The sequence below is a fragment of the Pinus tabuliformis genome, chromosome 7 (genome assembly GCF_031772625.1).
Source record: "Pinus tabuliformis cultivar Carrire ecotype Pingquan chromosome 7, CPIR1, whole genome shotgun sequence".
Taxonomy (NCBI): Eukaryota; Viridiplantae; Streptophyta; class Pinopsida; order Pinales; family Pinaceae; genus Pinus; species Pinus tabuliformis.
Window position 1 is genome coordinate 2,053,535,461 of NC_142293.1, and position 14,135 is coordinate 2,053,549,595.

General features: G+C 38.9%; 1 protein-coding gene across 1 annotated transcript; it reads left to right on the forward strand.

The window, feature by feature from the left end:
- Positions 1-400: 400 nt before the first annotated feature.
- LOC149256755 (uncharacterized) lies at positions 401-4,554 on the forward strand. The gene is made up of 2 exons (XM_089460857.1): positions 401-3,862; positions 3,970-4,554. The coding sequence occupies exons 1-2, from the start codon at positions 694-696 to the stop codon at positions 4,416-4,418; spliced, it is 3,618 nt and encodes a 1,205-aa protein (XP_089316983.1). The 5' UTR covers positions 401-693; the 3' UTR covers positions 4,419-4,554.
- Positions 4,555-14,135: the final 9,581 nt, after the last annotated feature.

Below are 14,135 nucleotides of genomic sequence, written 5' to 3' on the forward strand. Positions count from 1 at the left end.
TTCAAATATAAGAAACCTTTAATTTGCCTTTTGCGTTACGCCAGGGGTATGCGGCGATTCCAGGGGTATGCGGCGATTCAAACTTTAATTTGCCTTACGCCAGGGGTATGCAACTAATGATAATCTTATTGAAATGTGATATTCTTTTCTTACTTCTGTGGAAAATAAGTGTTCAACAACTCCTTTGAAAATAATTTGTGGTATTATCAATTCACTCGCATTTAGCGTTATCCTCACGGCGGTCGTTACTATAAAATTAATTATATTATTTTGGCCAAGTATATATATATTTTTGATTCTTCTTACGCACCTTTATATACAATGCGGTTGTGATAAAGGAAGAGCCGTGTGCGTAGAAGTCACGTTGAGGATGGATAATGAGTGGTATGAACTGGTTGAATAACAACTCCACTGAACATGATTTATGTGGTATCAATTCACTCCTATATCGCCTTACCGCCACGGCGGCCGTTGGTCTTCGCCGGGCGAGAGAAGAAAAACAAATTAAAGATCCATCCTCCGTTTCGGACTGCCACTGTCTCCACTGGTTGTCTTCATGCATTTTTTATTGCATCCTGGAAGAGGATATCCACTGAAAATGATTTGTGTGGTATGAATTTACACCTATATCGCGTTATCCCCACGGCGGCCGTTGGTCTTCGCGCACGAGAGAAGTCAAGTTGAGGATGGAGAATGAAAATTAACCGACCGGAACATCTAGAAAAGATTCTTGCCATTCTTAATTTGAGTCTCTTCATTCAATGCAGCAGCAGCTATATAGCTACTACATTACCAAACTCCATTTTCTCATCACAAACCATTCTTTCTGTCACGCAAGAGATGCAGATTACCAGAATGCTTCTCCTCGCCGCCCTTTCTTTCATTCTCTTTCTCAATCCTCCTTTTGCCTTTTCCACACCCATCGCCCATTTCCCTCACCATCCTCCTCGTCTCACCAATGCTTCCGATCAACACGCTCTGCTTGCATTCAAGTCTGCAATCACATATGATCCCTCCCAGTCCTTAGCCACGTCTTGGATGCCAAATGTTTCATTCTGCCACTGGACGGGCATCATATGCAGCAGGCGCAGGCAGAGAGTCGTTTCCCTCAATGTTTCAAGCATGGGATTACAAGGTACAATCTCTCCCCTTCTCGCCAATCTCTCCTTTCTTAGAGTACTCAGCCTTCGCAATAACAGTTTCCACGGTCAAATTCCCTATCAATTGGGAACCCTCTCTCGCTTAAAGATGCTTCGCCTGTCTCAGAATCAACTCCAGGGTTCCATTCCGCCCACTCTGGGTAGCTGCCACAGTTTACGGAACTTGACTCTCTCCTATAACAATCTCACAGGAAACATTCCCCCGCAACTTTGCGTTCTCCCCAACCTAGTATTCATGAACTTTGGAGTTAACAATTTGGCGGGAACAATCCCGGACTGCTTGGGAAACATATCCTCTTTGCAGTACTTACACTTGGCTGAAAACAACCTTCAGGGCAGTGTTCCTTCCGAATTGGGTATGCTAAGCCAGCTCATCCTTCTTAGCCTGTTTGATAACCATCTGACGGGACGCATTCCGTCTTCGTTGTCCAACTGCACCAATCTTGAATTATTGGATATAGCTACTAACCAATTAGTTGGCCACATTCCCTATCAATTGGGAACCCTCTCTCGCTTAAAGATGCTTCGCCTGTCTCAGAATCAACTCCAGGGTTCCATTCCGCCCACTCTGGGTAGCTGCCACAGTTTACGGAACTTGACTCTCTCCTATAACAATCTCACAGGAAACATTCCCCCGCAACTTTGTGTTCTCCCCAACCTAGTATTCATGAGCTTTGGACTTAACAATTTGACGGGAACAATCCCGGACTGCTTGGGAAACATATCCTCTTTGCAGTACTTAGATTTAGATAACAACAACCTTCACGGCAGTGTTCCGTCGGAGTTGTGTACAAAGAAGACCGCCCAGTTAAAGGAACTCTATCTGGGTTCTAATCAGCTAAGTGGCAGCATTCCTTCATCCCTCTTCAATTGTACCAAGTTACAATTGCTTACCTTAGAAATCAACCAGCTCAGCGGAATAGTGCCTATGGAGTTGGGTAAATTGACACATCTCCAGCGGCTTTGCTTGCAGAGCAATTACCTTATTAGCGGCAACACCACGAGATGCCCCATTCTTACCGCTCTTAGTAACTGTTCCGATCTACAACACGTAGACTTATCTGAGAATAGCTTCACTGGGCAATTGCCGTTTTCTATAGGCCATCTCTCTACAAAACTCTACTACTTAGACTTGAGTATCAACGAATTAGCTGGAGAAATACCTCCGGCTATTGGAAATTTAAGTAGCTTAACCTTCCTTAGTTTAGGAGGTAATTCTTTTACAGGGTCAATCCCATCTTCAGTTATTATGCTTCAGAAGTTGGAGAGGTTATATATGGATTCCAATAATTTACAAGGAAACATTCCAATGGAAATTGGGCAGCTAAAGAGCTTAGGTCTCTTATATCTTTTTGGAAATAATTTGTCTGGAAAAATCCCTGATTCTATGGCCAACCTCCAACAACTAAGATATTTAGATCTTAATCATAACCAGTTATCAGGAAACATACCTGCAAATGTAGGGAAATGTGTGAACTTACTAGAGCTAGATCTATCATACAACAAGCTTAGTGGGCACATACCTGAAGAGCTTGCAGGCCTTGCAAATTTAGCCTTCTATTTCAACTTGTCAAACAATTTATTAAGTGGCCATGTACCTTTAGAACTAGGAAAGTTCGATAAGCTTCAAGCCATAGATATTTCGGCAAATCAAATAACTGGCTACATTCCAAGTATCATCGGAAGCTGCAAAGAAGTAGCATATCTGAATCTTTCTTACAATGCACTTGAAGGTCCAATTCCAGTGTCAATCAGTGAACTTCTAAGTCTTCAAGACCTAGATCTCTCCTCCAACAATTTGTCAGGTGGAATACCTATATCACTAGCAAATCTCACAATGCTCCATCACTTGAATTTTTCTTTTAACAAGTTGTCAGGGGAAGTCCCTAAAGAAGGAGTTTTCAAAAAGATTGGTGCCACGGCATTTATGGGAAATCTTGGTCTATGTGGACCTTGGGTAAATCTACCACCCTGCTATGCTCATAAACATAAAAGTGTTTTGAATCTCAAAAGAGTTATCATACTGGTTGTTGTTGTAGCAATTGTTGTATTGTGTTTGTTTCTTGCAATATTGTGGAGAAAGAATTGTAGGAGAAATATTCAGACTGGTCCATCATTAAATGTGGGGCATCGAAGAATCTCCTATGCAGAGCTCGTCATTGCAACAAATGAATTTAGTGATGCAAACTTGTTAGGAATTGGTAGTTTTGGAAAAGTGTACAAAGGGATTTTGAATGATGGCACAGTGGTTGCTGTCAAGCTTCTCAATCTTCAAAATGAAGGGGCTCAAAAGAGTTTTGATAGAGAATGCAAAGTTTTGGGTAGAGTTAGACATCGGAATTTGATTCGGGTCATAACTTGCTATTCAGATCTCCAAATCAAAGCTTTGATATTTCCATTAATGCCAAAAGGAAGCCTAGAAAAGTGGTTATATCCGGATGATGGAGAACAAAGTTGTTTGAATTTGATTCAAAGGTTGAATATAGCAATAGATATCGCCCAAGGCATGACATATCTCCATCATCATTGCTTTGTGCAAGTGATTCATTGTGATTTGAAACCCAACAATGTGTTGTTGGGTGAAGATATGACTGCATATTTAATAGACTTTGGCATTGCTACTATATGTTTTGCAAATAATGAAGATGGAGCTCTCACTTCCACAAATGCACTCAAAGGATCTATCGGGTACATTCCTCCAGGTATTATTTAAACTATATCCCATATGAAGCAATCTTATGATTTTCTTATGTTTACTAAACATTTTCAATTAAATTAAAAAACTTAAGATGAGGATCTATGAATGCAGAATATGGAGTGGGAGGACAAGTTACAACCAAAGGCGATGTCTATAGCTATGGAATTGTGCTATTGGAAATGCTCACTAGAAAGAAGCCCACCCATGACATATTTGTAGAAGGAATGACATTGCACAAATGGGTGGGTAGTAGTTTTCCAAACCAAGTACAAGAAGTGGTGGACATGGGTCTATTAACGAGGACTAGTATATGCATTGAAGAAGATAAAGATCTCAATTGTCTCAGTGCACTGATAAATGTGGGTTTGCTTTGCACAAATGAATCTCCTCAAGGACGACCTACAATGATGGGTATTCTAGGCACATTGCAAAACATCAAAGACACTTTTTTGAGCACTACTTCCATTCCCAAATTCCAATCAAATCTAACACATTTGTTGGGTAGTACAAGTGCTACTATCAACAACATTTGTGAAAGTCAAAGTTCTTCCACATCTTAGTCTATTGTAACAAAGTAGTGGTTATATGCTTCTTTGTACATAAATCTTTGTTGTTGATTGCATATAAATGTTTTATAACTGTTTGCATGTAAATCTGAACAATACAGTTATATCTACTCATGAGTGGTGTTTTGGAAATGTGTTTATGATTATAGTTTATTATTCTATCTTTAAAAAACAATTATATTCAATATCCTTTACATCTATATGAATGTGTGACACTCTTCTGGTACTAAATACAAGAAGAATTTTGTATTTGTTATGTTTTTTAGTTTTTATACCACTCTTTACGAGTAAGGGTAGAAAAGTCTATCTTTCACTTTTAAAACTTGTCATAACCAACATAAAAAATGATACTACAATCTAATTTAAAGGAACAAGAAAAGTTAATTAACACACATCTTTGACAATTCAGACGAGCTTTAACTTTAAGTAATCATAGTTCACAAATTTTATCTTGCCCCATCTTGAGAACTTTATTGTCATAACAGCTACCAAGAAAACATATAGCTTTTCTATCTTTAAATAAATTAGTAAATCTCATTTCTTTGAAGAAGTCAGGATTTTGTATCTAAAAGCATGGTGTAGAAGTCAGGATTCTGTAGCTAAATGTTGCGATGATGTTTACAACAAGAGTTTTGAGTTTTTCAGAGGAGCATCTTTGTGACCAACAGGCAGCCATATTCCATTGCGAGATTCTTTTAAATGCAATTTCCAACCTTCACTTCGCCTTCAAAATCTCCAAGGTGGATAGCGGCAAAGAGGTCCATTTCTCTCTGCGCATTTCTACTCACAGCTTATTTCGTTTTTCTTGAAACAGATTCTGTTAGTTAAGGAAGGGGAATGCAGCAATGGTGGTTATTGAAACGACTTGTTATTGAAAGCAGATTGTACAGAAAGTAGATTTTACATCAAATTTGATCTCAAATTCTCTGAGAAAAGCAGATTGTACAGAAAGTAGATTTTACATCAAATTTGATCTCAAATTCTCTGAGAAAAGCATGATGGAGTTGTCAAGATTTTCGACATCACTTATCCCACTCAAAAGCCCACCTGTGAAATCTCACTAGAACTCGCTGAAAGGATTGGAAAACTTGCAGTGGTGGAGCATGATTCTTCCCTTCTGACTATGTTCATCCAACTTCCTGCATGCATATTAATTGAAGCAATACACATAACATAATTGTGATTTCTTCATTATAAACAATCTGGGGGAAGCACGAGGATAAACAATCTGGGGGAAGCACGAGGATAAAAGATACGCAAGAATGATCCTAAAGATAGATAAGAGATAAAATTATCATAAATAGAGATAAAGTAAATAACACAGTAATATAAATAAAAGGTTAAAAAAAGTTACATCAAAATACTTATTTATTTTAAAATAAATTATTATAATAAATAAAGAAGAGATAAAGTAAATAACACAGTAATATAAATAAAAGGTTAAAAAAAGTTATATCAAAATACTTATTTATTTTAAAATAAATTTAAATAATTTTAAAGGGGTGAAATGAATAATAATAATAATTAAAAATTAACTAAATTATAATTTTAGTTTAAATTATTATTAATTATAAATAAATTTTATATTCACAAAAAAATTAAAAATCAACTTAATTATATTAATAATAAAAACAATTAATATACATTAAATATATAATTTGATAATAAAAATAATTAATATACATTAAAGATATAATTTAATAATAAAAATAATTAATATATATTAAACATATAAACATTTAAAAAATATGTAACAAAATTATTAATAAGATGCAAATATTCATTTCTTTTAGACTTTCCTTATTAGGTTTTTTCTTTCTTATTTCTTCCCTTCTTTCTTCTTTATAGGGTTCTTATGTTGCTTAGATTCTCAAAAATAGAAAGAAATTGAGATAGGTAGATGATTATTGAAAGGAATAATGTTAGATATAATCTTAATTTATAGCGAGCCAAAATTTTTAGGGGAATAAATGATGGGCAAGCAGCTTGAGATACTTCAATAGATATCCAGATATCTTCCCTTTATCATGGAGATTCATTCCACTTTAAACCGACTTTGTTACAATCTCCCCTTTACCATGGAGATTCATTCCACTTTAAACAAGATTTCTTACAATTTATCATGGAGATTCATTCTACTTTAAACAAACTTTGTTACAATCTAATACCCTTACTATACCACATGCCAAAAAACCATCACTCACATTCATATGACACAGGATCATATGGCATTTTAAGAATATTCTAGAATATTCCATAAAGTGAAATCCATACCATCCACCAAATAATCATTGACAATTAAATTAAAATTTTGGAAGCCCTATTCCAAAATAAATATGCCTATCACCATAAATACAGGAAAAAATAAGCACAAATGATCCTAGACGTCAAGTATAAGAGATTTTTTTGAAGGAAAAATCATATTTTATTCAACTTGAAAAACAAGGAACAAAATTACATTCTCCATATGCTCAACAACATTCAATCATATCAGTCTTGCAATTGATGCAAGATAAGAAGAAAGAAACTACTTTGGGGGAATGCATGAAGATAGGTTACTCTTTTGGAACAAATGTAGCTTTAAAATTTCAAAATTTTTAGAATTGAAGCCCTCAATATTCATATATGTTCTGAATTTTGATTCGGAGTAGAAAGACAATTTTTGAAGAACTATGTTGTTATCATGTTGATGGTGCTGGACCTGCCAACATTCAGGGGATCTCCCCAGTATGAAGCCCCAACTAGACCTCACACCATTTACTGTAGGAGTCCCATCCAGTATGATGGCACAGTTGCAATTATCTTAAACATATGCCTTAGCTCTTGCTTGTCAGCACATGAGAGTGGTATACTTAGTCTTCAAACAACAAGGTCCGTGTGCCTGGAGAGTGCTTAGTGTAACTCATGTCTAAGTTCTTTCACTAAGAGGGAGAGGGTAAGAGTGAGTCTTAAGTCGAAAGGGAATAGTCCAAACTCAGTTAGAAACACACAACACAACAGGACCTGTGCAGATTCTGGTGGAGTTGTCCACATGAATGCGGTAGTCACAAACACAAAGTGAACAGATAGCACGTACAACACCCAGCGGAATAGTCCACACAAGTGCGACGGTCGTTATAAAAAGTTTATAAGGATGAACCTGTCAAGTGTTCAACAGAATAGTCCACTCGGGCGAGACAACATTAACAACTGATACAACACATTTCCAACAACATATGCACTAAAACAACCAAAATAGTTCAACTATCTTAGTATGGGTTAAAGAAACATGCATTACAAGCATCCAAAGAATAATCTTAAAAACGAATACAATACATGTGTGAAAATGTGCTAGCGTGTTAACAGACTTCTGAATTAAGTGAAAGTTCCAAGACACATCCGTACACCATACATCACTAACCCCAACAGTGGGGCATTGGAGCCATTACTCACTCCTCAATGAAAAGACTACAGACTCTCAAGGCTATGTGGGAGGAGCCAAGTTGAAAAAGTCTTTTGCATGTACAAATGAGGAGTATATTTAGCCAAGGGTGAACTTGACCCTTGTGACTCTTCGAATTTCCTCATGAATGTTTGACTTACATGACTCTTCAACTGACATGAATCTTCAACTTTGTATGTGGGTCTCTTGGACTTCCATGCTACATTACATTGATAACAACGATATGGCCCACAATAGTGATGTGGCTGAGACAACTCATGCCATGACTCGACATGAAAATACTGGTATGTTCATGTTCATGGTGGTGTCCATGTCGAGTTGCAGTGCTGCTGAACGATGAGTGTGCTCTTAGTGTATCATAGCTTCACCTCTGCACGAAAAGGTGTGCAGATCCTTCCATGGTCTTAGAGTTCACTTGATGTTGATTTTGCATGTATCCCCTTCGCTAGTACTTGGCATGCATCATGTGTTCATCCATTCATGAACAAGTCTCATAGCGTGCGTTCCTTGTTCATCCCATTCATCGTCGTGCCATGTCTCATCCATGTACATGTATCTGCAATCACTCATGACTAGACGACATCAGATCCATAAATCCCCTAGTCTACCATGATGCATCATCTTTCACTTGTGGAGGTGACCAGGAGAGAGGACAAGGCTTTTGAAACTGCGAAGAGCATATATCATGCTGGGATGCGAGGCTTTGGGACACTGTTGGGAAAACTGTGTAGAGGTCACTGAGAGGTTGGGATGAGTAGTCTGGGAAAGGAGTGACACCTCTGGAATCTAGCTCAGCTAGGAAGCAGAACTGCACAATTTTTTCAAGGAAGGCAATGCGGGCACCAGGAGGCACTTGCAGTCAAAACTACACAGATTTTTAGAGGAGGCTAGGAGCAGGATGCAGAAATCTTGCTGGCCAAAACTATGCAGATCTGGGAGGCAGTCATGCAGGACATGTTTGCATAGTTTCCAGGCTGAGCAGGGTGTCAGGAAGCTAGTGGATAGTCCAAGAAAACTACGCAATTTTCAGGAGGAGTGGCAGGTTGGCCGACAGGGGGACTCCCTGACAAAACTGTGCAATTTCCAAAGACAATGCAGTGACAGGCAGTGGGTGCCTATCCCTCTTTTCTGTGCAATTTCTTTAGTTAGTGCAGGGAGGTAGGATGATAACTTGTGCACAATTTTTGGGAGGAGTGAAGCCCGAGGTCACTTCCAAGTTAAATTCTCTGGTTGACCAACAAGAGGCTTGATGGATAGGCTTGCGAGAAGCGCAGATTGAGATAGCTTCTTGGGAAACTTTTGCATTTTTTTGGGTGACAGTTAGCCATGTTGATTCCAGGATTGTGCAGTGCACACTGCTTAGGAGGCAGCCTCAAGCTTTGCATAATTCTGGGCAACAACGCTTGGTCAATGAGGGTTGAGACTGCCTAGTGCAGCTTAGTGAAGGTCTGGCTAATGGAGGGTGGTCCAATCGATAGATCTTCGAAAAAATGGTTAAGTGTGTGAGTGATTGAACTCATGTATACATGACCTTGCGAACACACACTCAACATGACTCAAGGACAAGACACCTCAAACAAACCAGACAACATGCTCAGTGTGACTGACTAACGGGTGCGAACGAAAAGTGAGACACTTGAGATAGATCGTTGAATGATCGTGACGACACTTGCATGACATTGCATACACCTTCTTGTGTGAGTGCGACAAATGCTTACATAGCGAACACAACTTGTACACACGAAGACAGACCTTGAACATAGCCAGAACAAGACTGCAAGCATGACATTGCAACCAACATGCTAAAAGATGACCGGTGAACAGTCAAGAAAAGAGGGTTTAAAGACTCGACATGAGCTCATGGGATGAGACCAAGTGTTTGCAATCATCAAGGAAAAACCAAGGAAGGCTCCGAAATTGGATGTAGGCCAAAATTTTGGAGGGTGTTGCAGCTACTACAACACTCGGCGACACACTGGTTGAATACCATCTTCTTTGTTTCAATCCATTGACAACACAGGACCTTGGTTTATAAGGGAGTATTGAATATTTGTGTGGGTTAATTCGGTTTCCCCACTTACCCCATGGACAAACATGGTTCACCTTTTTCCAACTCAATCGAACACACAACAAGTTTCAAGCTGATCATATTGTTTTGAAATCGGGAAGGGTAGTTTGGCTTACGGGTTTAAAATTTTCATAGTATAAGTTTTCATCTTTGGTGTTGCTCTGCTGCCAATAGGCCTGGACAATACCCCGATGGATTCACACAGGAACACACGTATTGCCCCACTTCCAGCGAGCCTGGTCACTACCCTGGTGGAGTTGCATGCTTCACCTCTTTGTGCAAGAAGCCTTTCTCTTCTTTTGCCTTTGTATTTTTTAAAACAGGACTATGCATAGGCACTTATTTATTTTTGGGTCGGAAGAGGGATCCCGACTTATTGAGAGCAGAAGAGGTTGTTCCTTCAGAGAAGCATGTAAGACCTCTGATTTAGGTTTTCTCGTTTAGATTTTCACCTTCTTCGTTTCTACTAGTTGGATGAGCTTGAACACATGGAGTAGAAGATTAAGTACAGGAATGGGGTTTCCCAGTGTGGACACAGGTTCATGGTTGGACCAAAGATCCCCTTACATATGGCTCATATTTTTCGTCAAGACTTCATCGGCCAAAGGTTATAACCAAGCATAGAGAAGACATACACATGGCTGAACAAGTGTTGCAGTGTCACAAGACTCTTTGGATCTTAGCCACATACTCATTCAAAAGCCAGAACTCAGTAGAGGGTAGCACTTATTGACAAAACAAAAAATAGCATGATATTAAGCAAACAAAACAAAGTAAAGAAAAAATAGCAAAGCAAAGCGAAAAGACAACAAGCAGTAAACAGACTATGTACATGGTGCATGGTGCGAACCCGACTTACTGAAAGTAGTGCTTTAAGTCTTGGTTGTTGACAGGAAGGTTTTCAATCCTCTCGTCAAGTGATTGCAAACGGTATGTGTGTGGGCCAATATTTTCCTAGACAGTGTATGGACCAATCCATAGGGATTAGAACTTCATATGTTTTCCTTTGTCTTCATGGGGCTTATCCCATTTCAAGGCTAAGTCATCCACGTCGAAGTTAGTATTCCATGAAAACTTCTTGTCGAACCATCTCTTGATATAGTTTTGGTGGAGTGTGAATTTTTCTTTTGCTTTCATCCTTTCTTCCTGCAACTTGTGAAGTGTATCCATCCTACACTGAACTAGCAGACAAGGCTTGCCTTGGGATTCTTGGGACAATTGGAGCATAGGCAAGTAGATGTTTGGCAGAATGATGGCTTCTTTCCCATAAACCAGGAAGCATGGCGAAGTTCTCAGAGAGGGTTTGAGTGTTACACGATCAACCCATAATGCATTCATTAAAGAAAAGTGCCAGTTACGCTACTCAGAGTAATGGTCTTCTTGATAATGCAGATAAGGTATTTATTTGTAGATTCAGCGAGACCATTTCCCTGTGGGTAGTAGTTAGCTGAGTGTTTAAGAACGATACCATATTGCAATGCAAAATCATAAAGCTTTAAAGACAAAAAGTAAGTTGCATTTCCAAAAGCAAGTGATACCTGAATGCCAAATCGTGAGATGATGTCTTGTTGGAGGAAGCTGATGACTTCTTGGTCATTCACTTGCTTAATTGGAACTACTTATGTCCACAGCATGAAATAATATGTAGCTGTCAAGATGTAGTGGTGTTATTTCGACGAATATGGGAATATTTCCCCAATGATGTCCAGGCCCCACTGTTGAAATGGTTCAGTCAGTGCAACAAGGTGCAGCGGGTCTGTTGACCTTCATGTTCTGTTGGTTCATCACTTACAGACCACGAAATTATAGGCATAGGAATGTGCATCCTTGAAGATAAAATTATAATTTGAGTGCTCTCTTCTCTTTACAAAATTAAGAAATAATTGATTCTATTCACCAAATTCCATTTTCTCTGAACTCAATTCAGCAGCTATATAGCTACATTACCAAACTCCATTTTTTGTCAAGCAAGAGATGCAGATTGCCATAATTATTCTCCTCGCCACCCTTTCTTTCATTCTCTTTCTCAATCCTCCTTTTGTCTTTTCCACACCCATCGCCCATTTCCCTCACCATCATCCTCGTCTCACCAATGCTTCCGATAAACACGCTCTGCTTGCATTCAAGTCTGCAATAACATATGATCCCTTCCAATTCTTAGCCACTACTTGGAAACTGAATGTTTCTTTCTGCGAGTGGACGGGTATCATATGCAGGAAGCCCAGATAAAGAGTCATTTCCCTCACTGTTTCCAGCATGGGATTACAAGGTACAATCTCTCCCCTTCTCGCCAATCTCTCCTTTCTTACAGTACTCAGCATTCACAATAATAGTTTCAACGGTCATATTCCCTATCAATTGGGAACCCTCTTTCGCTTAAAGATGTTGCACCTGTCTCGCAATCAACTCCAAGGTTCCATTCCGCCCACTCTGGGTAACTGCTGCAGTTTAAGGAACTTGACTCTTCCCTATAACAATCTCACGGGAAACATTCCCCCACAACTATGTGCTCTCCCCAACCTAGTATTCATGACCTTGGATGCTAACAATTTGATGGGAACAATCCCGGAGTGCTTGGGAAACATATCCTCTTTGCAGTACTGAGACTTGTCTAAAACAAACCTTCAAGGCAGTGTTCCTTCTGAATTGGGTATGCTAAGCCAGCTCATCGTTCTTAATCTAGGTCAAAATAGCTTTCACGGTAGTGTTTCTTCTGAATCGGGTATGCTAAGCCAGCTTCGCCTTTTTTAAAACCATCTGACGGGACGCATTCCATCTTCATTGTCTAACTGCACCAATCTTGAAGTATTGCAAATATCTTTTAACCGATTAGTTGGCCACATTCTGTTGGAATTGTGTAGCAAGAAGACCACCCAGTTAAAGAAACTCTATTTGGGTGCTAATCAGCTGAGTGGCAGCGTTCCTTCATCCCTCTTCAATTGTACCAAGTTACAATTGATTGCCTTAGGAGGGAACCAGCTTAGCGGAATAGTGCCTATGGAGTTGGGTAAATTGACACATCTCCGACGGCTTTTCTTGAAAGTCAATTACCTTATTAGCGGTAACGCCACGAGATGCCCCATTCTTACTGCTCTTGGTCACTGTTCTGATCTACAAGATGTGGACTTATCTGATAATAGCTTCACTGGGCAATTGCTATTCTCTATAGGCCACCTCTCTACAAAACTCTACTACTTAGACTTGGGTATCAACGAATTCGCTGGAGAAATACCTCCGGCTATTGGAAATTTAAGTAACTAAACATTCCTCAGTTTAGAAGGTAATTCTTTTACAGGGTCAATCCCTTTTTCAGTTAGTATGCTTCAGAAGTTGGAGAGGTTATATATGGATTCCAATAATTTACAAGGAAAGATTCCAATGGAAATTGGGTAGTTAAAGAGCTTAGGTCTCTTATATCTCTTTGGAAATAATTTGTCTGGAAAAATCCCTGATTTTTTGGCCAACCTCCAACAACTAAGATATTTAGATCTTAATCATAACCAGTTATCAGGAAACATCCCTGCAAGCATAGGGAAATGTGTGAACTTACTAGAGTTAGATTTATGATACAACAAGCTTAGTGGGCACATACCTCAAGAGCTTGCATGCCTTGCAAATTTAGCCCTCTATTTCAACTTGTCAAACGCTTTATTAAGTGGCCATGTGCCTTTAGAACTAGGAAAGTTCAATAAGCTTCAAGCTATAGATATTTCTGCAAATCAAATAAGTGGCTACATTCCAAGTATCCTCGGAAGCTGCAAAGAAGTAGAATATCTGAATCTTTCTTACAATGCACTTGAAGGTCCAATTCCAGTGTCAATCAGTGAACTTCTAAGCCTTCAAGACCTAGATCTCTCCTCCAACAATTTGTCGGGTGGAATACCTATATTACTAGTAAATCTCACAATGCTCCATCACTTGAATTTTTCTTTTAACAAGTTGTCAAGGGAAGTCCCTAAAGAAGGAGTTTTCAAAAAGATTGACACCACAACATTTATGGGAAATCTTGGTTTATGTGGACCTTGGTTAAATCTACCACCGTGCTATGCTCATAAACATAAAAGTGTTTTGAATGTCAAAAGAGTTATCATACATGTTGTTGTTGTAGCAATTGTTGTATTGTGTTTGTTTCTTGCAATCTTGTGGAGACAGAATTGCAGGAGAAATATTCAGAGAGGGACTGGTCCATCATTAAATGTGG

Excerpts from the sequence above, each read along its gene's own strand:
- LOC149256755 (XM_089460857.1), top strand. The coding sequence starts at position 694 with ATGAAAATTAACCGACCGGAACATCTAGAAAAGATTCTTGCCATTCTT. Across the intron at positions 3,863-3,969 it reads TATCGGGTACATTCCTCCAG|AATATGGAGTGGGAGGACAA; the intron begins GTATTATTTAAA and ends CTATGAATGCAG.